Source organism: Camelus bactrianus, chromosome 23 (assembly GCF_048773025.1).
Source record: "Camelus bactrianus isolate YW-2024 breed Bactrian camel chromosome 23, ASM4877302v1, whole genome shotgun sequence".
Taxonomy (NCBI): Eukaryota; Metazoa; Chordata; class Mammalia; order Artiodactyla; family Camelidae; genus Camelus; species Camelus bactrianus.
The window spans coordinates 15,226,502-15,253,558 of record NC_133561.1 but is presented as its reverse complement, the minus strand read 5'-3'; the positions used below and the strand labels follow the sequence as shown (position 1 = coordinate 15,253,558).

Sequence of the window (27,057 nt, the reverse complement as noted above, 5' to 3'; positions counted from 1 at the left end):
CGAAGGGATGGACAGGGTCATTGCCGTGATGAAGCCACCCTAGCAGCTGTGATTTATCCTCCCGCCCCAACCCAAGCGAGTGAGTGGATATAGATCGTTTTTTAATCCCATGCAGCGTTGGGGCTGGAGCTGTTTTAGTTCCCAGCCTATCCTATTTGCCAGCTAATGAGACAAATTGTAGGCTCCGTAAAAAATTAAATAGCAGCTGGTTCATTTTCTTCCACCCCACTTTGAAATTATGATGATCTCATTTGCATGGCCACTCAAGGTATGAGTGTCTGGGCCTGCAGGATCTGAGAGTCCTTAAATGCAACCAGAATCATAAGCTTTTTTATTCCCCCCCAGATTTTGAGCACCACCTTTCGTGAACCAAACCGTTAGACGTTGACATTGGGGCACCTGATTCCTGTTCACCCTTTTAGCTGCTAATCAATAGTACCACACAGGTGGAGGCACCACCTGCGGCTTCTCGCTGGAATAATGGCAGAGATGAAATTAGAAATGAATTGAGCTTAGACAGAATTAGCAAACAGCTGAATCCTACAGCACAAAGTTCTGGGCTGTTCTTCCAGCAATTAGAAGCCACAGACAGAGAGGTCGTGCCAGGCTCAGTCATACCTGAGAACTAAAAGCAGATTTTTCTATTTTGTTTGGTTTTCTGGCCAATAGTGATAGTCCAGGCAAAATCGGGAAAAGAAAACTTACTTGCTTCTATGTTATAGAGGGTTAGGATTTTACCAATTTTGCAAGATAAATAATAACAACCAAAAAAAAAAAAAAAGCAAAACAAAAAAAACCCTGAGCCTATTTCTCAATAAACAAATATCTGTTTGCATTTTTTTCTTGACATTCGTCTTAAATTAATTTATTCCTCTCTTCCCCTGCTCCCAAACACCCTCTTCCTCCATCACAACTGCAAGATTGTAACATGGCATTTGAAACCATAAATTAGAGTAGAAATCCACAGATAAAAAGGGCCAACTTTTCCATGCCCTTTAGTAACTATGATTTTTCATTTGCTGAAGCAGTGCTGCTCGTCAGCAGCCAAGGCCGCCTGGAGAACGTCTGGCGTCACTGGCAGCATTTCCCTTTATCCTCCAGGTAGCGTGTGGGCTAAGATCAGAGGGAAGGATGTATGTTTGGGGGAACCAGTAGTATTTCGTCAAACCTTCTGATTCACCTCCTTTCTTCACAAACCAACTAACTCCACTGACAGCATATTTATAATACAGTGTTTCGGAAATTAAGTAATTTCAGATAGGATGTAACGGTTCATTATCAGTCTGGACCAGACGGCTGTTTTATCCTCGGCATCCATCTGTTTTTGCTTCTCCCCTGGTCTCCCGGTGCCTGCTGAGGGTGAGCACCATTTATTTTCAGGATGCAGGCACCTCTCTAGGGGAGGAGGGCTATAAACCACACCAGCAGTATTCGAGATGTCAATGGCCCATAGACGTTCACCGCAGACCTTCAGAGTCTTGGGCGCTCCGAGTTAGCGCCGCTCCTCCGGCAGGGAAGATGATTTAGGGGAACCACTAAAGGGATGTTGTGTTATTTGCAGGCACCTCCGTGGAATTTAATACCCATCAAAGCAGAGCTAGTCCTCAGTACCACACTCCTTTAGGAGAATCTCACTGTTTTGTTCCATTTTGAATCTTTGAGACTGTATGCGTCTGTAGAGAGCCACGGGGGCCATCTCTCACCTACCTCGAATTTAACATGCCCTTGCCATTAGGGTTGAAAAAAAATAACATTTGTTTCTTGATTATAAATCTTCATTGCAGAGAATTTGGAAAATACAGAAATGTATAAAGAAGAATATAAAAATCACCCATCAGCCTTCAATCCCAAGTAACACAGATAATATTTAGGAATATTTCTTTTCATTTTTTTTTTCTCTGCACTTGCATCCTTCTTGTGTATTCAAAAAAATGTTTATGCAGTATACACTTTTTTGTGTTTTGTTTTTTCAGTTAACTCTATATGTGGGGAATTGTCCCATAATCATTAACAGGTAATTATTAGGAAGTCTTTAACACATAATGTTAATAGGTTCAGAGCGTCTTGTTGTGTGAATAGACACTAGCAATTATATTGGTCCAGGTGCCTAACATACAGGTGCTCCTGAGAAAATGCTGGGGGGCCAACGCGTTTGCAAATCGGGGTGCTGTGACACTTTATACAAGGGTTCCCAGTAGCGGAACACAGAGAGTGCCCATTCTTGCTGCAGCCCAAGGCCACGGCACCACCGTTGTTCTGGTAAAACATCACAGCATTAGGCATAGTGGCAGGGTTAGGCTCTGACACCAGAGCACCATCCAGACTCACTGCCTTCTCTGTTTGGTTATGGGCACTGTCCCAGCGCCTACCCAGCCTAAGGACAGGGATGCCCTTGTAGAACCACAGGACTCAGTAAAAAATAAAATGTGCAGCCTTTTCAAGCTGAAGGTCCCCCCTCTAACTAGTCACCAATGGGCTACAAGTGAGGCCACTCCATCATGCCAAGCACGCCCTGGTGCTGGAGTTAACGTGCACACCCGATGTTACAACGCAGCCAGAGGACCCTGGTGACTTTGACATGACACTTTATAAGCAACATAGGTCACTTGGGGAAACCAGATGACCTGAGCTTTGTGAGTGATACAATAAGGTCAGAAAACTCTGCCCATCAAAGACATGTCAGGGGTTATACCAAAAGACTGGTCCTTTGGCAGAGTACATCGTATCCCTGCGAATGCTTTCACCCAGGCTTCATGCGTTCTAGCATAGCTGCTACCGAGGTGGCTCTTCCGTGTTCACACCAAACTTAACGTACCAAGAGGGAGGCTTCAGGTGAGACCAAGAGGCAAGAAGCGTCACATCCCTGCATTTCTCTAAAGCAAATGTAATTTGCTTTGAGCCCCTAACTGCCTGGGTGATGAGAAGTTCAGTCGTGTGTGTGTGTGTGTGTGTGATCTAGGAGGGGTCTTGGGAGGCTCCTTCTCCATGTCCACATTCATGGGATCCCACAAGAATCAGGCTTCCATGGTGCTGGGCAGGTGCCTTGGCTTCTGCTGTTTTCCTGTCCCTTCTCCAGCTGCCCGGGCCCCTCCAGCCAGGATCTCAGGTCCCACTCTTCTGGGAGGGCTCAGGCCGCCCCGGCAGCACTCACCCCGACTCACTGCAGCACCCCTCAGAGCTGTGCAAGTCCCCAGGCCCAGCACTCTGATCCTTAAACAGAAACTCTGGAGCCCCTGGTCACCTCCTGTCCCTGGAGAAGCCCTCCAGATCCTCTGTCTCCCGACCCTGGCACCTTCCTGCTTCCTCCAGACTAAGCCTTCTTATGTAACAAAAATAACCGACAATGAGCAGGTAGACAGGACAGTGCCAGGTGAAAATGGAATACTTCGCAGCCATGCAAAAGGAGGAGGCTGATGGACACGCAGTGGTCAACAGTGATCAGTGGGATGGTTGGGAATATGTGCATCTAAGCTGCCTCTTTCTTTTTAGTTTCACTTTGAAGCCCTTTTGGCTGGTGGCAGGGAGGTTTGCTTACATCTTAACCTGCTGGGCTCTGAGATGATTTGTTAGAAGAAGGAGAAAAACAACTCTCTTTATGCATCAGAAAAGCAACATTCCCCCAATTTTTATGGTCAGAGAAGAACTGCATGTTCTCTACTAGTCCGTTTGAATGAGTTCATAGTTACCCTAATTTAGAGGAAATCCTTTAGATTTAGCAGTCTGATCCCTACACATTTTCCTGGAGGTAAATGTGGGTAGTGGTCTGAGGTATAGGTATCATTATTTCAAGATGCCCATTCCATATTACTCAACCATAAGAAGGAATGAAATAATGTCATTTGCAGCAGTATGGATGGATCTAGAGATTATCATATTGAGAGAAGTCAGACAGAGAAAGACAAATATCATATGATATCACTTGTATGTGGACTCTAAAAAAAAAATGATATAAATTCTATTTACAAACTGAAAACAGACTCACAGACATAGAAAATAAGCTATAGTTACCAAAGGGGAAAGGGTGGGAGGTATAAATTAGGGGTTAGGGATTAACAGACACACGTTACTGAATATAAAATAGATAAACAACAAGGACCTACTGTATAGCACAGGGCATTATATTCAATTTCTTGTAATAACACATAATGGAAAAGAATCTGAAAATAAATATGTGTATGTATATGTATAACTGAATCACTTTGCTGTACGCTTGAAACTAACATTGTAAATCAACTAAACTTCAATAAAAATTGTTTAAAAAGATGCCCATTCCAGCAGGGAGCAGTGTAGTGGATCTCCCTTTGAGGGTTGCTTCCTGCCCTCCAGGTAGGAAGAAGCCTGGATCAGACACCTGGATCCTGTGTTCTATTCTCTCATGTGGTGAGTTTGCACAGTTATTTAAACTTTTTGGTCCCAAATTTCTCAGCTGTAAAATGAGGGGGAAATTATTTAGGTGACTTCTAAGATCGCTTCCAGCAAGAACATTCTGTAATTTCTGTATTGCTGAAAAGTTCTGTTTCCATATAGTTTTGTGGTTTTCAGAATATTTTGATAAGGATCCCATTTGACGTGAATAACCTTGTAAGGGAGATCGGTGATCAAATTTTGTATTTAATATCCATTGCTATTTAAATACCTGATCCTGACCCATTCAGATATAGGATCTGCTGGCACAAATCCCAACAACGAGGGACAACGAGAAGACAGCTGATTCTCAGGGGGGAGAGAACAGGGACAGTGATTACCGAACATCTGGGCAAGTTTTTTACTTTATACAGGTGATGGAAGTAAGATTTTCCTTTAGCTAATCATTTTAAAAACAAAGGAAAAACAAAAAACAAAAAACAGAGCCCTAATCTCTTGTGTTACTTGTATGTACTGAGGTTTACCTGTTAGTAGGACAGAAGATCGTCTTGGTGGTAAAAGAAGACAGCCTTCTTGCACTATCCTGTCCTCACTCAGCCAGCAGCTTCTTTTTTCAGCTTCTTTTTCACTTAGAATCTGGCTCTTCCTCCCTAAAATGCTGAAAAAGTTCCAGTGAGGATGTAAATAAAGATTAGAAACCTCCCAGATGATCTGGGCTCTACTCTGTGACTGAACCACTGAGGCGGAGGGAGTATGCAGTGCTTCTGAAAAGACTGTTTCAAAGTTAGTACTGTCAACAGCTGGATTTTCATATAGTGACTGTGAAAATGAATCTTATCCCGCTGTAATCTTGATCTCATCGTGTTGGTATGTGACTGAAATGAGATCATATATGTAAAATACTTCGCAAACTGTAAAGTTCTCTCCTTGTGGAAAACAGTTTTGATATTGCTCCAGAGCTGTTGATCACAGAAAAGAAGGAAATTTGATTAAAAAAAAAAAAAAGTAACCACAGGCATTTTGAAAATTTGTTCTAGGAAAAAAAAAATTTTTTTTTTTAACCAACCATGAATTGTCTTCTTGGCCGCTTCAGTCTGAGTGCTTGTGCTTTGGGAGTTCCCTACCAATTTTTATCAAAAAGAGACTAGAAATCATGGAATTTAGAAGTAGAAGAGATCTGATAAGTCATCCAGTGGCCTCATCAGTGATAAGATGTTAAAACTCAGGAAGATTGAGTTGCCTGTCCAGGGTCACAGAGCTGGCGAGGCAGGTAACCTCATTATACTCAATAAGAATTTGCTTTAGGAAAGAGCCACATTTTTTTGTGTGTGTGGGTATAAATCTGTTTTTTTTTCTTAACATTTTTTAATTGAGTTATAGTCATTTTACAATGTTGTGTCAAATTCCAGTGTAGAGCACAATTTTTCAGTTATACATGAACATACGTATATTCATTGTCACATTTTTTTTCGCTGTGAGCTACCACAAGATCTTGTATATATTTCCCTATGCTATGCAGTACAATCTTGTTTACCTATTCTACATTTTGAAATCCCAGTCCCTCCCTTCCCACCTCCCGCCCCCTTGGCAACCACAAGTTTGTATTCTATGTCTATGAGTCTGTTTCTGTTTTTTTTTTTTTTTTTTTAGATTCCACATATGAGTGATCTCATATGGTATTTTTCTTTCTCTTTCTGGCTTACTTCACTTAGAATGACATTCTCCAGGAACATCCATGTTGCTGCTGGTGTTATGTTGTAGGTTTTTATGGCTGAATAGTATTCCATTGTATACATATACCACATCTTCTTTATTTAGTCATCTGTTGATGGACATTTAGTCTGTTTCCATGTCTTGGCTATTGTAAATAGTGCTGCTATGAACATTGGGGTGCAGGTGTCATTTTGAAGTTGGGTTCCTTCTGGATATATGCCCAGGAGCGGGATTCCTGGATCATATGGTAAGTCTATTCCTAGTCTTTTGAGGAATCTCCATACTGTTTCCCACAGTGGCTGCACCAAACTGCCTTCCCACCAGCAGTGTAGGAGGGTTCCCTTTTCTCCACAACCTCTCCAGCATTTGTCATTTGTGGACTTTTGAATGATGGCCATTCTGACTGGTGTGAGGTGATACCTCATTGTAGTTTTGATTTGCATTTCTCTGATAATTAGTGATATTGAGCATTTTTTCATGTGCCTATTGATCATTTGTATTTCTTCCTTGGAGAATTGCTTGTTTAGGTCTTTTGCCCACTTTTGGATTGGGTTGTTTGTGTTTTTTTTATTAAGTCTTATGAGCTGCTTATGTATTTTGGAGATCAAGCCTGTGTCGGTTTCACTTGCAAAAATTTTCTCCCATTCTGTAGGTTGTCGTTTTGTTTTACTTATGGTTTAGGAAAGAGCCACATTTTTAACTTATCAGTTTAAAAAATTTATCCATGACTTCTTCAAATGTTTGTCAACAGATAATCCTAAAGTTGATATTGGGCCATTTCTGTGCTGCCATCTTCCATTCTTCTTCCCTGTTGATGGAAGACATCCTGAGCTTTTTCTGATGAACGGTTTTCTGTGCTTGCTGTATTTCAAAGAGATAAAGGTTGATTCTGTTTTCCCCAGTTATAATATCACAATCTGGAATAATTTTATTATGTTGCTGGGCATGCTTTTATAGAGCAGTATCAGGAGACTGGAGTGAAATCACATTATGAATTAGCATTGTTATCAGTTTTATTGGAGCTGAAGCGGAGTGAAAGGATTTTGGAATAATTGGCTAATCAAAGCGAATTAAATCAAGAGGGGAAAAATATCAGTTCTGGCATCAAATGGGGAGTGCTATGACTTCCACATCTGTGGTCTTTATCCATTTTAATCAAGTCGAAATTATGCCATTAAGACTTATTTTTGCTACATTTACTTGCTCAGACATAGCAGACTTTATATTCATCTCTGGGTATTTCTTAAAACATTAAAACATTCTCACTCTTTCTAGGGAAATGTTACCTAACTTGACTACCATCCAAATATTCCGCGTTGCTATTGTGTTTATAACTGTGTGTGCAGTATTCAACGTAGATTCTGAGTCGTGGAATCCAGAATACTGAGTTTTCAAACCACCTTGATAAATCCTGTATCTTCCAACTCATTGTTGTGTCTCCAAAAACCTAGATTTAAATAGTATCTTGTTAGTATAAATTTGGTGTAAGAAGTAGTATGTCCTGCTATTGGTATGGCAGAAACATTACTGTAGTAACTAGCCTGGACTTGCTTTCTGGTGTTTCTTTGCTCTATTTCCCCAGGGATACTGCTTTTGCAGTGAAAAATCTGTTTAGCCTAATAAATAAATGGTACCAGTAATCAGCTTCCTGCTTTTTCCCCATATACCTCTTAAATAGGCAGAGTGATAATGCCCTGAATTATGGAATGATACAGCACTAAGTTCACAAACAAAATTAATTTAGAAACCTTCGATTTCCTTTGTTGAATTTTCTGTGTTGTCTCTTATTGGAAAATTTGTCCTTCTGTTCTTTTGCTCTGATCTCTTTCTCCATAAATCTTAGAATCCTTGGTATTTTCTGTTTGGTTTTGGTTTGACTCATTGGTGGCCAGGAATGTTCACATCCTTGTGCCCGAATCAGGGGGTGCTTTAGAGCTTGATCACTCACCCGAAGAGAGCCCTGGAGAGGTTTCCTCCAGGAACAGGCTGGGCTGCTGTCTTTAGAACAAAGGCCAGAGCAGTCAGTGCACTGAGGGAAATCTACTGGAAATCTACAGATTTCCCCTCCAAGCTTGCCTCTTGATTTAAAGAAATCAGACTTCAATTCTCTGGAGGTTTCTGTGTTTCCATTGACTGTTTTAACTGTTCTATGACTTCACCGTTTGGCCAAGAGAAGGAGTCTGGAAGTATTTGTTGCTGCTCCTGTGATCAGCAGTCATTTTCAAAGACACTTAATTCTAGGGCAAGTTAGGAAAAAAAGATAAGCTTAAATATTTTTGGAAATTAAGGTGGTGCTAGGAAATTTGGAGATTGCCTCTTTATGAAGCTATATGCTTTTGTTCTTGAAGGAGCTGGTTGAATATAATAACATATCAGTTTACATATATTTACCGTACACTTTACCACTTGCTAGCTATTGCTTTACGCATATTTACATCTCATTTGAATTTCACAATACCTTTGAAGTAGGCACTATCCTTATAATACCCATTTTCTGTATAAACAAACCTAAGACACAGAGAGGTCAAGTAACTTACCCAAGGTTACACAGCTAGGAGTTGGCAGAGTCCAGATTTCTAAGCACACAGTCTCACTCCAGAACCTGAGCCCTGAAGCACCCACTACGTCACTGGAAGTAAATTTATGTTCGCACATAGAATGACAAGGTGGAGTATCTTTAAAGCAGTGCTTTTCAAACCTTTTGGACTGTGAACCACTGAAAGAAATATATTTTACATTGCGGACCAGCATGTGTGCACAAGTAGAACTAATAAAACCACACAAAACAGTACTCACCCTTACTGTGAAGGATGCCCTCTGACTTTTCCTTTCTATTTCATTTCTAAAAAGTGCTGCTTGTGATCCTTAAAATTGATTTTGTGACCTGTTATAAGGCCACAGCTTGCAGATCAACAACTCAAGGTCCAAGATGCAAGCTGGCTCTACAGGGCAGCCCAGCTCACATCATCTGTTGAGTGAGTGCCAGTCAGCTCCTTCCCCCCAGTGCCCCACACTGTGGACCGGGTGAACATAGTAGACACAGACGATCGTTTTCCTTCCCCCAACTCTATTTTTTCACACATGGAGATTATTTTGACTGGAATAGAGAAGGTCAAGAAATACTAATGATGTGGGGGGATGTGGGTTACAAGTGAATCTCTAAAGCAAATTACATTTTCTCATTGGTTTTAATGATCATTTTAACAACGGTAAATTGTAAAATTGCTGTTTCTACCACATTCTGACTCTAGAACCTCCTCTTATTCCAGTGAGGATCTCCCGTGGCCCATTCTGGCTTTTCTTTTAGAGGTGGGTTCCTTTGGAAGGGGCTTACCTCCTCCTCCATCTCCATGAGAGTTGAGGCACTCTAGCATCCTTGGGGCCTAGTTTACTCAGTCCTTCTAGCATTTCCTAGAAGATGTTTGGCAGCCCTTAAGCTGTCTATCACTGGGGAGGAGGATGCTCTGAATGTCTGTGCCTGACCTCTTCTCAGGACAGACCTCCAGGAGATGTAGAACTTCTCTAGAATCTCAGGCTCAGAGGAACCCTGGAGCTCGACATTAACTTGAACCAATTCTGGAGGCCTTATGGGTGGGCGGGCAGAGCACGGACCATCCCAAACGTGTGGTTGGCTGCAAGGTGGCCAGAAACTTCTGGCACATCAGATAGTCCTGTGTTACCAGGCCACCAACAGCCAGGAGCATTGTGTTTTAAAATATTGGCATTAGAGAACTGATTTATTTGCTGAATAGGTTTTGCCTAATATGATTTCTTTACTATTGCCTCTCCCACCCTCTTCTTTTTGTTGCTGATGCCTTGTTACAGATACAACACCAGCTCACATGGAATAAGACAGGCCATCAATACATGTGTTCATTAACAAAAATAAGTTAAAGTAGTTCTAAGAGCAAGAGATTTTTGAGGTGGTGGGGAAGGTCAAGGTGAGGTGTGTGTTTGCAGTAAGGAGGTGGTCAAAGGGGCCCCTCATCACAGGTCCTCAGGACCTTCCCAGTGCATTTTAGTTTGTGCTTGTAATGCAGCAAGCTCAGTGATGAAATTTTCAGAATCTTTAAAAATTGGAATGGCTTTTTGAAGATTCTCCTCTAATGAGACAGAAGGTTCTCTTCTTGGTATAAAGGCTGATTGAAGCATAGTGACATTTTACTAGTTTGGTGTTTTAAAAAGAAACTTTGTTGGCATGGCTGATGGTGGGGAAAAAGACAGATTTCAGCCCAAGGATGCTGGAATTGGAAGGCTCACATCCAGTGGGGAAAGCCCTTCGTGGTCAAGAGGGACTTTCTCAAGCTTACGGCATCCTTCTCCCTTTATCCTTTCGCCGTTGAAAGCAATATGCACTCCACTCTCTAGGACTAATTCAATTTCATGAAACTGATATCTGAGGTTAGGTTGTGATCTCCTCAAGAGCATCTTTCATCACCAGAAATGTTCTACCTTGCTCCCGAAATGGTCAATGGGTGTCCGATGGCTGACTGCCTGGATTCTTGGCTACTTGAGGGGACAAAAAAAGGCTCCCCAGCCCATTCATGTTGCGACTGTGCACTGGGAGGTATCAGCGTTGGGGGATCCATGAGGAATGCTTCCTATCAAATCATTAAACATTTCCCCATTGCTGCTGGCTCAGTCCTGTTTTAGCAGATATGGGACTCAAAAACACGAATATTCTTTCCCTCAAAGAGTTTATGATGTTGTGAAGATTTGAGTCATTCACAAGCATGAAATATGACAGGAAAAGGCTAAGTGGGGACAAGATCGCAAGTGGCAGGAGCACTGGGCTGTGAGTCAGAGGCCCAAGCTTTGGTTCCAGCTCTGTGATTAGCCATCAGAGTGAATGGATGCACGCCTGGCGTCTGCAGGCCTTGGCGTCCTCCTCTGGGAGACCAAGAGACCTCTAAGGTGATTGCAGTGCCAACTGTGTGAGACTGACAGTGAGTGCTGTGGGGAGAGGTGGGGGGTGAGGCCTAGGGGTTGCTTTTGATTCTAGTTAAACTTTCCAGACATGTCTGTTTAAACTTTTAGCAGGGATGCCCTTTTCCCAGTAGCCCCAGCACCTTCTCACTAAGTAAATGCATAAAAAATCAATTTTTGCATCTATATCCTGTTTCTTCCCCCAAAGACTCATATAGCAGTTTACAGAGAAATGGAAACCCAGCCCTAGTTCTAAATTGATTTGGCTACATTTGATACACCCTTCCTTTCTAGGATATGACTTTTCAGTTATAATAAGCCAAAAAGATTGCTTTTCACACCTCTTTCATTTTTATGATTCTTTTCAAAGACTTCTTATGTTGCCCACAGTAAAACTGTCTGGTAGGTTTTAGCAGACTCAGAAGTAACCAAGCCAGAAGTGTCAAGACCTCATAATGAGACTGAGGGTTGATGCGTTTCTTTGTATGTGAAGACGAGGACACTCTCGACCCCACTGAGAATGAGTCCAAATTACAGCTCCACCCTTGACTTGTTCCTGGGGTCACAAACAGCACCAGCAACAGCGATGCTAGGACTTAGAATATGACACAGGCTGAGCAAGCACCAGAGGGGACCTCAGGCTAGGACTCTGCACCAGGCTGTTGAGATCCCAGGGCTCAGGTGCTACCCCCCCTACTCCCTCCACCCCCTCAACAGGCTGCTCACCTGAACTTGGGGGTCCAGAGAGAAACAGCATCCTCTGGAGTGTGGGGGCAGTCAACATTCACATCACTCACATTTAAAAGTGCCTGTATACCTTTAGGAAAACTCATTAGTCTGGGTTCTCCAGAGAACACAGAACCCATAGGAGATACATCACATGCACCCACAATAAGGATGGAGGCTGAGAAGTCCAAGGTCTGCAGTTGGCAGCCTGGGGACCCAGGAGAGCCACAGATGTATTTCTAGTCTGAGTCCAAAGCCCTGAGAACCAGGAAAGCTGATGGTGTAAATTCCAGCCTCAGTCTGAGTCTGAAGGCAGGAGAAGACTGCTGTGCCAGCTTGAAGACAATCAGGAGAGAGCAAGAATTCGCTTGACTCTCCCAGTTATATTCAGGCCATCAACAGATTAGGTGATGCTCACCCATGCAAGGGAGGGCAATCTGCTTTACTCAGTCTACCCACTCAGATGTTAATCTTATCCAGAAACATCCTTCCAGACACTCCCAGAGTAAATGTTTTGGCTGAATATCTGGGCATCCCATGGCCTAGTCAAGTGGACACTTAAAAATGAACCAGCATAGAGACTGTCTCTCATATATGTGTTGCACGCTGAATTGAACTGAGGAAGAACTGCTGGGCGGTGCTGCTTCTGAGGACCTATTCAAATGTTCTCTTTTCCTCCCTCTTTGCCCCCACCCCCGCCCCCCACAGATAAATATATTAGAAATCATTCTGTGAACTCTTTCTCCATGATACGGCAACTCAGCTCAAAAGCATACGCAGAATGTGAAGACTAGGAGGAAAACTGATTGGGACCTCAGGACTATGGTTCCTAGGATAAGATTATTCAAGCGGGCTCACAGGCATTATTTCCCACTCCTCTTCCTGACACCTAAAGCCGCCGCCCCCTTGATGGATGTATCATCTGATGGCACTGATCATCGACAGTACAGAGAGACATTAAGAGAACAGCGCCACAGAAAAATGACCCCAGCTGGGAACTGATCCACTAGGGGATCATTTGAAAAGTGGAGTCTGAAGCAGTGGCAAGCCCTAGAAAATTATTATCTTGCTCAATGGGATTAGTTGTCCAAAATGAAGAATATTTTCTTCTTATACCATCCCATCTTCTGATTGCTCTCTTTTTACTGCATGTTCTTATTTCCCTTGCCGGTGCCAACAGCTGGCTCCCACGGCCATAGCGTCCTGATCATCAGCACTGTCCCAGGCACAGAAACAGAGCCAGAGGCTAGCTGTTTTACGGGAAAGCAGAGAAAGCGGACGGGAATGCTCTTCTGAAAAGGAGGGAGTACGGAAAGAAAGAGTACAGAATTGGATTCACTAGGAAGTTCTGCTGCTCTCCCATCATAATTTCCATGACGCTCTCATCATTTACTTATTTATTACAGCAGGAGTCATTTTTCTGGTGGATTCAGGGCAGCATCTTCAGCTCTCTCTTGAATGCTCTGTCCTTCTCTGAGAGAGAACAGCTCTGTGGCTCGGGGCAGGGAGGTGTGACAAGCTGAGGGATCAGTGCCTGGGACTGATCAACTTGGCTCATTTGTTAGCAGGCGAAGAAATGTGTGTGTGGTGGGTGGGAGAGGCACAGGTATCTTAGCCAAATCATTAGCATAAACCTATCTTGGACCCTACAGTGGAGAGGGAGGAGGAGGGCTGAGGTGTTTGAGGATGTGGACTGGAAGAAGGTTGTAAACTTCTAAAGAATGCAGTCTGTTTGGGCTGGCAGAAAATAGGAAGGTGAGAGGGTGTTAGAAGACTGTGTGTCTGTGCTGGGGAAAAGCATGTATTCCACCTCCCTTGTCTGTGGAATACATAAGCTTCCGGGACTATCAAAGTGATGGGTGTTACTGTTCGGTGGGATGGGGTAGGGGCATTTGCCTGATGAGTCCAGCAGAGTATGTGGCTTCATCCATCCGTCATCCATCCATCCAACAATCCTTCATTGGCAGCACTTGTGGAATGCCCACACTCACTGTACACCATCCTAAGTGCCGGAGCTGAAGAATTAGACGTGGTCACCCGCTCTGGGAGTTCACAGCCCAGTGAGAGAGACAGCTAAATAGACCAGCATCGACAGGGTTGGGGGCACACTAAGAGAGGTCAGCCCAGGGTGCCTAGATGCGAAGAGAGGCTTCCGGTTCTGACTCTGAAGGGGGAAGGAAGGCTTCCAGGGGGAGGTGCTGTTTAAGCTGAGTCCTGTAGGATGAGCACATTATGAGGCACATCCTTCCCTCAGTGGAGGTTCCAGCATAACTCCCCATCCTGCCTTAGTAGGGGGCAGGTCCCTCCTCCAGGGTTCGGGTCCCCTCCCTGCCCCCATCCAGACCTGGGAAACTTATCTCCCTCCTGCCTCTCCTTTGCTCCCACCCTATCTGCAACCTTTCTTTCTCCCTGCTGTGTAGAGACATACTGAATTCTCTTTCATCTTAAAATTTTATTGCGACAGCAATAAACCTCTCCCTTGACCCTAATCCAGGGATAACTACCACCCTATGTTCTTCTGTTCACATTAAGCGTCTGGAAAGAGAAACCCATACTTACTGTCACCCGCCCACTTCAGACATCAGCTGGCAGGCTTCCTCCCCCAGAGACAGTTTCTTCCTGTCTCTGAAGCTGCCTGAGCAGTGGCCCCAGTGCTCTTGTCTTCAGCCTTCTTCTCAGACCTTTGCTTAGCTGACCTGTGGGTGGCATCAGACACCACCGCCCATTCCTTCCTTCCTGAAACGCTTTCCCTTGCTTCTGTGACCCAGTCAGGCTTCCTTCTCCATGGCCGTGTATCCCCAGTGTCCTTTGTGGGTGCCTCGGCTGCTGCTCCCCTCACTCTGTGCTTGTACCCACCTGTGCCTGCAGCAGCCACCATGTGCAGACGCCCAGCTCAGGGCGCTACAGAGCTTCGGACTCACCCTCCAGCTGATCGCCAGCCATCTCTGCCTGGGTGTCCGCCAAGAACTCAGGCTCATGGTCCCGCACCTGACACATCATTGTTCTCTCCACCTTGTCCCGTAGTCTGAGTGCACGGCCCCACCATCTACTCCGTCATCAGCATCAGAACTTGGGAATTATCCTAGATGCCCCTCTTTTAATTCATCCCCTTAAACCCCTCCTCCATAGGGTTATTATTACTATTATTATTATTATTATTATTATTATTATATTATTATTATTATTATTATTATTATTATTATTATTATTATTGTATAGTAGTTGATTTACAATGTTGTGTTAGTTTCTGGTGTTCAGCATAGTGATTCAGCTATATATATATATTCTTTTTCATTATAGGTTATTACGAGCTATTGGATGTAGTTACATGTGCTATACAATAGGACTTTATTGTTTATCTATTTTATATATAGTAGCTTGTATCTGCCAATCCCAAGGTTCTAATTTATATGCACCCCCTGCTTTCCCCTTTGGTAACCATAAGTTTGTTTTCTATGACTGTGAGTTTGTTTCTGTTTTGTAAATAAGTTCACTGGTGTCCTTCCGATCTCTCGTGGCCCTCTCTATTCCATTGCCTCCACCTTGGTTCCGACTCCTCATTTCCCACCCGGTTATGGCATGAGCCTTGAAATCCCACAGTGCTCAGGTGCTGGTCTGGGCAGGTGCGAGACTGGCCGCCTAAGTCACTGGGAGAGCTTTCTAAAACCCAAGGCTTCTTGGCCCCACCCCAGCCAGAGAGAGCCCGGATCAGTGGTCTGTCCTTTTACAAAGCTGCCCCCATGTTCCTGAAGTGCAGCTGGTGGCCTGGGAGGCACTTCTGATGAGCTTCCTGCCCCCTGCTTGGTCTGTACCAGTCAGTCCTCCGCTTGGGTACAAGAAAGATCGTTCACAAATGCAGATCAGATCTCAATCCTGTCTTTGTTCAGAGCTCTCAGAACTTGCCACCACCCCCACCCCTCACCTCCTCCTCAAGCCCAGGCCCTCAGCTCACATGTAAAACCATCAAGGTCTGTGGCCATCTCTCGCCCTCCCTCCATCCCCCAGGGCTCCACGTATGGCAGTTACCCTGCCCCCAGCCCGGCAGGACCACCTTTTTCCTAAAATGTGCTCAGCTGCTTCCCACCTCCATCCATGCCTTCCCACCTCGCCCCATGGTGCCCTCTCTCCCTCTGGCTGGCTGGTGAGGATTCAGCCCGAGGTCTTCCAGAAGCCCATCCCTCCTCTGTGGCAGTACTCGACTTACCCTTCTGTGGCCACCCACTGCCGGATAATGCGTGCCCTGCCCGAGGCTGTCAGAGCAGAGACAGGCTCTATTAGACTTAACAGCCTGAGTGTGAGAATGACTTTCACCCACAGACTGCCAGAAAATGCCCAGACCACTCAGGTTTCTGTGTGTTTATGCTCCTACGCTTTCTAGGCAGGGATGGAATCACGAATTCCATTGCTGCTAGTTGCCACCTCAGTGCCATAATGGATATACCTTTAAAGGACCCACCCTGAGACAGCCAGACTCAGAAGGAAATCATTGACCTTCATCACTCAGGACGCACTTGACAATCTACAATTCTTTCTTTTGAAATAAGAACATGAAGCCATCACTTAATGCCTTGACAGTACTTTATTGCCCTCCTCCCCAGACGGGTGGTGACACCCCTCTGCAGGGCTGGAACACAGCCTGCGCTGTCAGGTGCTCAGTATGAACAGCATGGCAGAGCTGCAGCTTCATGTGAGGGTGGCTGGGAGGGCTGGATGGTGTCTCCTTTGTCAAAGCATCTTCTGTTTGATAAGTGTCAGACCCTCTCCCAAAGAAGGAGATGTCATCGAGCCAGATGTGGATGCTGTCCGCTTCCCTGCCTCCCTGCTTGGCTTTTTACTCAGCCCACAGCCTCATGACCTCTACAGAGAGAGCATGTTACTACTTCCAGACATCCTGTGACTGAGGTGCGTCCTGTGCCATGTGGCTTTCAGCACAGCGGTGCTGGAAGAAGGTCCAGGGTCACTAGGCCAGCTGGGGAGGGCAGCGAGTGAGTCCTCCATGAGCACATGGAAGTTGGGGTAGGGGCATCACCTACCAGCTGACGACGTTTTGCAAGCCCAGTATGTTAGAGAAGATCAGATATCTTAAGAGTTCAATATCTGGTCATCACCTGGAAACCACGTAAATCCTCCAAGAGCCCCAATTAAGCCCAGCTTACTCCCTTAAGCTGCTGTCCTGTGACCTCCCGGTACCCGCCGCCCAGTTCCATGACTCCACACTGGCCTCCTCACTTAGCCAGACTTTCTGAGGTCACCCCAGGATGAACCCCCGACTCCCTTTTCCAATTCTGTTTATTCACTCATCAAACATTTATGGGGCTCTTTCTATGCAGGACCGTGATAGATTCCATGGGATACAAAAGTGAAAAATTCTCAGAACCTGTCCTTGAGGGGCTCATAGGCCACGATGAGAGGTGGCCATTCTCCAAATAGTTCAGTATAGGGCTGTGTTTGCGCTACAGTGATGGAACAAAGAGGGGATAGATTGGGGAGAGTGGGGTTAAGGAAGGGCTCCCGGAGGAGAAGAAACTTGAACCAGACCTGGCAGATGCCGGGACAGGGTGATGGTGAAGATGGGGCTAGGAAAATTCCCTGCACACCTCTTCCACACACCCTGTGTAGCTCTCACGACCACTTGCTGGTCCCCAAACCCAGCCCCCTGTCTCCCAGCCCAACCATGTTATTTGCCGTTCCCCTGTGCATCCCTCCAAGGCTGGTTCTGCCCCTGAAATCAGACCCATCCTTCAAGGCTGGGCTTGGAGTCCATCTGCCCCTTTCCAGACCACTTCTCTCTCTTCAGCCCCCTTGAGCATTTTGTATCTTGGTAGCAACATGTGCCATTATGTATTCCTTTTGTTGCTTACTTTTCCTCATCTCCCCTCTCCTAGGACCTTCTTGAGGAACAAATTTGGCTGTGGAACTGAAATCACGAATGAGCCCTTATCTAAGCAAAGAGCAAAAAGCAGAGTGAAATGTGCACACGAATGTTTATCTTCTTGGCTTTTTTGTTGGTGTAGTTGGGCGGTCCAACGGGAAGAACACAGCACCTGCCATTTACCTTGGAAGACCCTCGGCATCTGAGAAATATACTCAGAGGCACCGTTTCTTCTCTCTGTCCATGTAGGGTTCGATGACCTTCAGGTGTGCGCTGACCCAGGCGTCCCCGAGAATGGCTTCAGGACGCCCAGCAGCGGGGTTTTCTTTGAGAGCTCTGTCACCCGATTTCACTGCCAAGACGGATTCAAGCTGAAGGGCTCTACAAAGAGACTGTGTATGAAACATCTGAACGGAACCCTAGGTTGGGTCCCGAGTGATAAACCCGTCTGTGTGCAGGAAGGTAAAGTACTCCCCGGTCCTCCCCACCCCTCCCCCTCCCCCACCCCGCGGAAGCCGCTCACGTGGTCAGCTTGTCCGGCCACGGCTGCAGGGCCCCGAGGCTGTGTGCCCGAGGGGCCGGTACCCGGAGCTGCTCTGCCTCCGGGCGAGCCCTGCAGGCTGATGGAAGAGCGTGCGTGCGTAATGACGGCCGGGGCGGGGAATACGTGCATCTCAGCATCGGCAGTAATCGTCTTCCCTCTCTATCTCAATTTCAATCCAATTTATCGCCATTTTTGTCAATGCAAGAGAGCAACTCGGATGACATTAGGGCTATTTATTATCGGGCTGCCAACCCAGCACTCATTTCTGCGTTACTCAATAAAAAACGCAGTAAATATATTGGGCAAAAACTGTATATAATGATGCCGAAGATGCATGTTACTCAGAGGATTAAATCAATTACTACTTATCGTTCTGTGTTAGACATGATTCATTTAAGGAAAGAAAAAACTGTGGCAAGGAATGATAGATTGACAAGGTAGACATTTATTTCCAGCAGTTATCCCTGAATTTATTGGTTGTGATGAGATATTCATTTACTTCTAGCAATTATCCCTAAGTCTGTTGGTTGAAACAACTTTATATAAATATAAATATATATATATATATATATACTTTTTTTGCTTGTCTATTTTTATGGAGTACTTTTAGAGTTTAAAAGAATACACTAAGTTTAACTAATTGGAATGCCAAATTATTGATTATGTATCTCTGATGATCAGCAAAGCTGAAGTAGGAATAGGCATGAATCAAGAATTAATTCTAACCTTAAATATCCACGAGGCACAGAACTTACATGTCATCAAGTTCATTACAAGTGAGTTTCACTTTCTCTTAACATCATTATTGATTTTATTTGGGGAGGAGCTGTTACAATAATGCTTTGTAAACTGTTATTCTGATTTAGTGTATATCTTCTTTATGAAACTTTCAAATAATTTAATTTGATAAACATTTTTCAACCATCTATTACGCCCCTCCTTATGGAAAGTATAAAGGATGGGTAAGATGCTGTTTTACTCTTAAAGTACTTGCTATCTTTGCTTTTGTTCTCAAGGTTTTTTTTTTTTCAAAAGCAAAAATTAATATAAAGAGTTAAGGTTTTTAAAAGTAAATTAATTTTTTCCTCTTACATGCAGTCCATGCAAGCTGTGATTTCCATAACATTCTGTTAATTAAAAGTTTATTTAGTTTGTGTGTAAAGACTTCCCTGCTAAAACCTATGGTCTAATATACCCAGTGCTTAAGACCCAGACAAGCTCAAAAACATAAGAGAACAAAGAAAACCAATAAGCTTCTTGAATATTGCCCAGAGATGAAGGCCCTCTGTTACTTTGTCATCCTGGGGAAAAAAAAAAGTTTATCCCTTTTTAGATGAGCTTCTTTGCAACTTTGTACACTACTCTATAATACACAGCCATTCCAAGAAAGGGAGTGAAAAATCACGTTAGAGTAGAGGCTTCTATTTTACAGGTCTGTGTGCATAATTCTCAACACTTAACCCCAAGTGTGCGGGGTGTTGCTGTGTACATGGGGAGGGCAGTGGAGAGCCAGCTCTTCTATTAAGCAACCTAGAATAAGACCAGGTGCTTCCAAATGACGGTCCTCATTTCCAGTCACAACGTTGCGCTCTAATCACCGTTTTAGAAAGTTTGGAAGAGCAGTTGTTGCCTTTCTAAGTATAATAGCGTAATCATTTTTAATATTAATAGTGATTTTGTTGGTCTTTGAAAGACCTGTATAAAGAGATTACTTTTGTTTGCCCTCATGGTAGAGAAAATCATCATTGTTAATGTCCTAAGTCTTCTGTATGTGACTTACAGGGGCAAGGAGCACCTACAAGTCTATTCCATGGATGTCATGTAGCAGGCAAGAAGCTAACTTTTTTTTTCCCTATTCTGTAAATGGCCTTTACTCCCTGATTAGGATTTATACTAGTAAGGGCTGCTGAATTCATTTGTTTCCCTTGTCAGGTAATTCTTGGAGGGCTAATGGATTTTTTGTGTGGCAGTAATAGTAGTAACAATAATAAATGATCATATTTTTATAGGTCATTAGAGTTTAAAAGTGCATTCAGATTCACTGTCTCATTTAACACGAGCAACCGCCCTACCAGACAAATCTTCTTGTCCTCATTTCCTGATTTGGAAACAGGCTCAGAGAAGTTCACTTGTTTTGTCAAAGTCACACAGCTGATGAATAAGTAGCAGATCTGTGGCTAGTTCTAAGCCAGCATTGTTTCCTCTACAAGGTTATGTCTAACTTTCTTCTTGGCATCACAAAAGCCCTACTGTAATCAGTTTCATAATAACACATTGTTATAGCAAATGGCATCATCACCATTGAGAGTTGAAAGCCCTCTTTCTAATTTAGTTTTTGTTGGCTCAATAGAGAAACTGAGTCTCAGAGAAGTTGGACCTTCCCAGACTTAAATGGCAATTTGGGGACACATCTGTTCTAGCCCAGGTCTTGTCACTGTTCTCTGGACTCCTTCCAATCTTCCCCGCTGTCAGCCAGTTCTGCTTGAGATGCAGTTTTAAAAAAAATTAGTTCACATGCATTAAAATGCTTTATAGCAGTAAAGCGCTTTATAGAAGCAAGGTGGTATTAAGGCAAATATTTTCTTGTGCATTCACACAGATTCCCTTCCTTTTATTCTCCACGTCCCCTGGGCACAGGTACCAGCCACCACCGAGCACCGCTGGTTAGAGAATGAACTGGTTGAGCAGGAAATCTCCCTCCCTAGTTGGCTGGTCAGTTCCTTCTGACCTGGAATGGAGCAGGAGGCCCAAGTAGGAGACAAAAGGACTGTTTAAAGCACACAGTAATGTACCCCCAAAGCACTGCCCCTGAAAGGAGAGCCCCCTCCTTGGGGTGGCTTTCCTCACTCTGAGAAGGACCGGGGGAAGGACCAGCGTAACCCTTGCAGGATGGTCTGGTTCAACCTGCAGCCCCAGAGGTCAAGGTGGAACCCATGAGCTTTGCCTGACCACCCACAGAGCAACCTCATGCGGCCTCTCAGTGCTTCTGTGCGGAAGGTCCCTCCATCTAAGACAGAGATGTGGGTACAGATGACAACTAGCCACGGGGCATGTGATGACCAGCTCCCTACACTAGATGCTTACCATGTATTACCTGCAAGTCTAAGTAGGCAGTTCTCATGCGGGAGGTGGGCAAGAGAGGCCCCAGCACACGGGCAGCTCTTCCCTGTGGCTGCTTCCAGGCCTGTCTTCTTTCTGCACTTGGCGGTGGGGTTGGTGGAGCCCACCTGCCTCTGTCTTCACCTGAGGCCCCCTTTGGACAGGCGACCTGGTTCAGATTTGCATCCCTCAGGTGGGCCTTTGCCAGCAAACACTCACACTGAGCTCCTCCAGGGGCTGATTTTTTTCTGGCCTCCTTTTTACTTCCTTTCCTAACATTTGAGTTCCAAATGCAGGGACTCCAGCCATTTAAAATCACATACACAAGGAAAGTTTGTGGCATCCTTTCCTTCCATACTTCTCATTGACTTGGTACGTGTTTTATCATGGCTTTGCCCACAATTAAGAATGGCGTCCGAGCAGCTGGGAATGAGTTTTCCAGAGAGCATTGTGAATTGAGTTGCATGTCCCAAGTTCTGCACTCGGGTTGCTGATAGAGATGGGTGGGGATTTGGAGAGGCAGCAGTTGAAGGAGAAAGATCCCTAGACATCAATCCAGAACCTGCCCCACACCCATCACTATCAGCAGAGTCTCCCTTGGTGTTGGGAACCCTGCCTGTCCCCCAACAACATACCTGGTCCTGGTCTGCACATTGCCTCTGTTTTCCCTTCTCAGCAAGGCTGTAGTGTTTTAAGGAGACATCCATTATATATATGGTACCTATGCTTTATATGTATTAGCTTTTAAAAAATATTTAAAGTAATTTTTAATGGAAGTATAGTTGGTTTACAATGTTGTATTCGTTTCCAGTGTGCAGCATAGTGATTCAGTTATACATATATATTCTTTTTCAGATTCTTTTGCATTATAAGTAATTACAAGTTATTGAATATAGTCCCCTGTGCTATATAGTAGGATCTTGTTTATCTATTCTGTATAAAGTAGTTTGTATCTGCTAATTCCAGAGTCCCAATTTATCCCTCCCCTCTTCCTTCTTTGGTAATGATATGTTTGTTTTCTATTCTGTGTCTGTGAGTCTCTTTTTGTAAATAAGTTCATTTGTGTCATTTTTTTTTAGATTCCACGTATAAGCAATATCATATATTTGTCTTTCTCTGTCTGACTTACTTCACTTAGTATGATAATCTCTAGGTCCACCCATGTTGCTGCAAATGGCATTATTTTATTCCTTTTCATGGCTGAGTAGTAGTCCATTGTATATACCACACCTTCCTTATCCATTCATCTGTTGATGAACATTTAGGTTGCTTCCATGTCTTAGCTATTGTAAATAATGCTGCTATGAACATTGGGGTGCATGTATCTTTTCAAATTAGAGTTTTCTCTGGATTAATGCCCAGGAGTAGGATTGCTGGATCATATATGGTAACTCTATTTTTAGTTACTTAAGGAACCTCCATACTGTTTTCCATAGTGGCTGTACCAAATTACATTCCCACCAACAGTGTAGGAGGGCTCCGTCTTCTCCACACCCTCTCCAGCAATTATCATTTGTGGACTTTTTAATGATGGCCATTCTGACCAGTGTGGGGTGACACCTCATTGAAGTTTTGATTTGCATTTCTCTGATAAATAGTGACATTGAGCTTCTTTTCCTGTGCCTATTGGCCATCTGTGTGTCTTCACTGGAGAAATGTCTGTTTAGATCCTCTGCCCATTTTTGGATTGGGTTGTTTGTTATTTGTTATTGAATTGTATGAGCTGTTTGTATATTCTGGAAGTTAAGCCCTTGTGAGTCACATCATTTGCAAATATTTTCTCCCAGTCTGTTGGTTGTCTTTTTGTTTTGTCAGTGGTCTCCTTTGCTGTGCAAAAGCTTGTAAGTTTAATTAGGTCCCATTTGTGTATTTTTGCTTTTATTTCTATTGCCTGGGTAGACTGCCCTAGGAGAACATTGCTACAATGTACGTCAGAGATTGTTTTGCCTGTGTTCTTTTCTAGGAGGCTTATGGTGTCCTGTCTTATGTTAGCTTCTTCACCACAGCAACCTTGAAAAGTAGGCTCTACTACCTTACTTTACAGACAGGAAAGTGGAGGCTCAGAGAGGCTGAATTTCCCACAGGCCACAGGTAGCACTGTGTCCCAGAGGCAGAGTTGGGATCCAGATCCAGGTGTGTGCTTTCCAGGATGCTCATGTCACCTGACCAAAGCTCATTTTTCCCTGGGGGAGGGGGGAGCAAGTGACACATACCACAGTGGGCCCAGACCCGCACCCCATGGGGGAGGCATCTTGCTTAAGCAGGTGAGCCCTGGTTCCCAACATGTGAACCCAGGACCCCCTGCATCAAGCACCTGTTAAAAATGCATATTCACAACTCCTGCATTAGAATGTTAGGAGGGAGGTCACGGACTCTGCATATTTTTAAAAAACTCCCAACTGATTCTTACACACAAAAGAGTTTGAGACCCACTCATGCAGAGATGTGGTCTGATACTGCTTTACATTGGGGAAGGGGATACAGTTTTCTCTAGTGTGAAACAGAGGTCTTGGGAGATCATTAATTTTTTTAAGGTGATACTGGGGATTGAACCCAGGACCTCAAGCATGCTAATCACATGCTCTACCACTGTGCTATTCTCCTAACCCCCATTAATTCTTAGAATCATAGAATGTGAGTACTGTCATTTTACAAACAAAGAAGCTAAAACCTGTAGAATTTAAGTGACCTACACAAGTCACATGGCAAATAAAGCAGGCTTAGGACTCACCTCCCAACTCCTAGTTCAGTGCACTTTCTACCATGCTGGTGGTGGGCAACCCAGACTGCATGTCAGAATCACCTGGGGAACTTTTAGAAATAACAGTGCCTGGAACTTTCTCTAAGAGATTCTATTTTAGTTGTTCTGGGCAGTGGGAGCTTAAACGTGGTATTGCTAAAAGCTCCCAGGGGATTTCAGTTGCCCCGCCCCCTGCACTTTTTGTCTCAGTCTCCCTCATTGTCTCGTTGTGGCTAAAGGTCACCTAGAGCACAGGAGAGCTTTCCCTGTCCCTGCCCTAACTTCCTCTGCCTCCAGGTTGAACCCCTTCTCTGCCCTAGTTCCTTGCAGAGTGCAACAGGGGAAAAAAATTATTCTTTTGGCAAGCATTATTTTTAAGTACTTGCTAAAATATTTTGACTCCCATAAACACCACCAGGATTGCTGAAAGAGATGAGTAATTTGATGTTAAAAGATGGTTCTTAGGGTTTCCTGGAGGAAAAGTGCAATGTGCGTTTAAGTATTATTATTGTATTATAAATTTTTAATTGAAAAATTCAACTTGACTCATGAGCTAAAGCTGGCGGTAAAGATGGCAGGTGACTCCTTCATTCAGTGAGACTGTGGGGTGCAGGCGTGTTTCAAAGGCAGTCTAGTTGTGCTTCATTTTTACGGTTACTCTTATGTTAAGGTGAGTTGTCTCCCAGCTCCAGAAACCTCACCAAACAGATGGATCGTTTAAACATGTTTTATTTAGGATCCTTTCTTTCTCATGTGCATTTTCTGTCATCTAAAATTTCTTTCTTGTTGCCTTAGACATGGGTTATCAGAAACAGCAGACTGTGCCCACAAGGGCAAGTATTTGCATGTTTTCCCCTACGATACCCTCTTCTTATTTTCCATCTTGTAAGCCGGGAAGGAGCAGGGGCTCCCTTTCCCTGTCTCCAGGACCACTGTCATTTCTTATTTATGCTTCTTGTAACAGAAGTCACTGCTTCTCTACTCTCCCTCCCTTGTGGCTTCAGCGTGAGTTTGGGTTTTTGTTCTGAAAAAGATTTCTTTAACTTAAATGTGGTCAGGACTTGAAAGGGGAAAAAAAGATCCAGAGGAAATAAGGTTGGGTCAAACGGGGGCAGATGCAGCACAGATAAATGACAGAGATGATCAGTTATCATTGTTACAAGATGACAGCTGGACAGCCCCAGACAAGGTTCACAAGCCTGTGCAGCTGAGCCCTCTGTAAGTGCAGAGGGAAAATCCAAATTGTAGCAGCCTTTACTGGCTGTCCCCCGTCATCTCCTGTGTCAGGTGAATGCTGAGGTTCCCCCTTCCAGTACCAGGGCCTTGGAGGTAGGGAGTTACTTTAAGTCACAGAATTATTAGGCGAATGCAGACATCTGCACTCATACAGATCCTTGTCAGATCGTGTATAAAGGTCACAAAATGATTGTTAGCAACCTTGAACACCAAGCTGATCGTGGAGATTCCCCAGAAAGCAGTTTTTCACAAGCTGGCAACTGAAACTACCCAGAATTAGGTTGGCTGCTTATGAAAAATGCAGGGCTACCCCCACGGGTGTCCTTCCAAACTCACGGCAGGTGAAATTAATTTTCTCTGATGCCGGTCTTGAGCAGTTTGGAGTTGACCGTGGCTCCCCAGCCTGTGTCTTGAGAGTCCTGTTATAATGCAGATCTCCTCAAGACCCCACACTGGGCCTGCAGAGCCAGAGGCCTCGGGTACAGAACTGCCTCCCAGCTACTCAGCTCAGATAAGATTCTGTTCTTGACTGCATTTGTCTGACAGCTGCTAAGGGATGGGCTGGGGCTTGTTAAATCTGAGCCAGCTTCTGCATTTGGACCACTGTCTTTAACCTAGTCAGTCACCTTGCATATCCATCAAGCAGTGGTTCTCAACTTCATGGGAACTGCCTGAAGGGCATGTTAAGATGCTCGTTTCAAGGCCTACTTTTAGAGATTTCTATGCACTGGGAATCTGAATTAAGCAGGCACCTCCAGGAGACTCTCATGCTGGCAGGCCTCAGAGCACGCTTTGTGATACTTGCCATAGGCATTCCACAAGTCGAATAGCAAGATGTACGGTAGAACCTCTGTAAGTCATCAGCCCATGAGAATGGCATTTGAACCGCCTTCTTTTATTTTTCCTGTGAGCTCAACTCTGGCAACCACTTCCTTGTTGAAATTGAAAGCTACTTTCCAGATGGTGGAAAAAATACCTTAAAGTTTTTTTTTTTTTAATAAAATAGTTAAAACTGTTTATTAAGAGAAAAACAAAAAATCAGGTCGATTTGTCTTCTAGGGCCAAACTCTTTGAACTGAACCCAGTTTCTCCAGCAACTTCTGCATCTACATAAGAGGTCAAATTGCCTTCCAAAAGGTTTCTGAAAAATAATTAAGGTTTTATGTTTTTGGAAATTTACATGCCACCCCAAGCTATTTAGTCATTCATTCCCCCAAATTCTGCTAAGCTCTCTCTACTTGTCAGGCCCAGAAACTCCCAGTTTAGTTGGGAAAGATCACTACTCTTCCAGTGAGTTTTCTTACTCTTCTTTCTGGATTAACTTTGTTGTTGTCTTAACCTTTTAAAATTCCTAAAATACAACATATATATAGAAACATAACACAAAGCCATTCAGCCCAATGAATTATCACAAAGCAAATACCCATGACACCACTATCCAGAAAAAAAAACCTGGTGGGTATAGAAAGCTTGGACAATATTATTAACAAATTTGACCTAACCAACTGCAAGGTATACATTCTTGCTTTTCAGATATTTCTCTCTTTCTAGTATGTGTATTTATGAGTAGAGGGAAATATAGAGCCATGGTTTTATTTGTGAGCACACATTTTAATATGTAGTATTTTCATTGTTATTCACTTCAAAGTATTTTCTATTTTTATTGTTATTTCTTTTTGGACCCATGGATTATTTAGAAAGATATATTTAATTTCCAAACATATGGGGGTTTACTTAGTTTCCTGACAGTAGGCCCTCTGTATCCACAAGTTCCACCAGGATTCCACTGAGGATTCAACCAACCTCAGATCGAAAATACTCACACACACAAAAATA

General features: G+C 43.9%; 1 protein-coding gene across 8 annotated transcripts in view; it reads left to right on the top strand.

Annotated features, from left to right (window-relative positions):
• SUSD4 (sushi domain containing 4) overlaps positions 1-27,057 on the top strand; it is a 109,068-nt gene that overhangs the window by 42,518 nt on the left and 39,493 nt on the right. For all 8 annotated transcript variants that reach the window (XM_074351662.1, XM_045509483.2, XM_045509484.2 and 5 more), the window contains one exon: positions 17,852-18,064. In XM_074351662.1, coding sequence (XP_074207763.1) covers positions 17,852-18,064 — 213 coding nt within the window. The remainder of the gene's footprint in view (positions 1-17,851; positions 18,065-27,057) is intronic.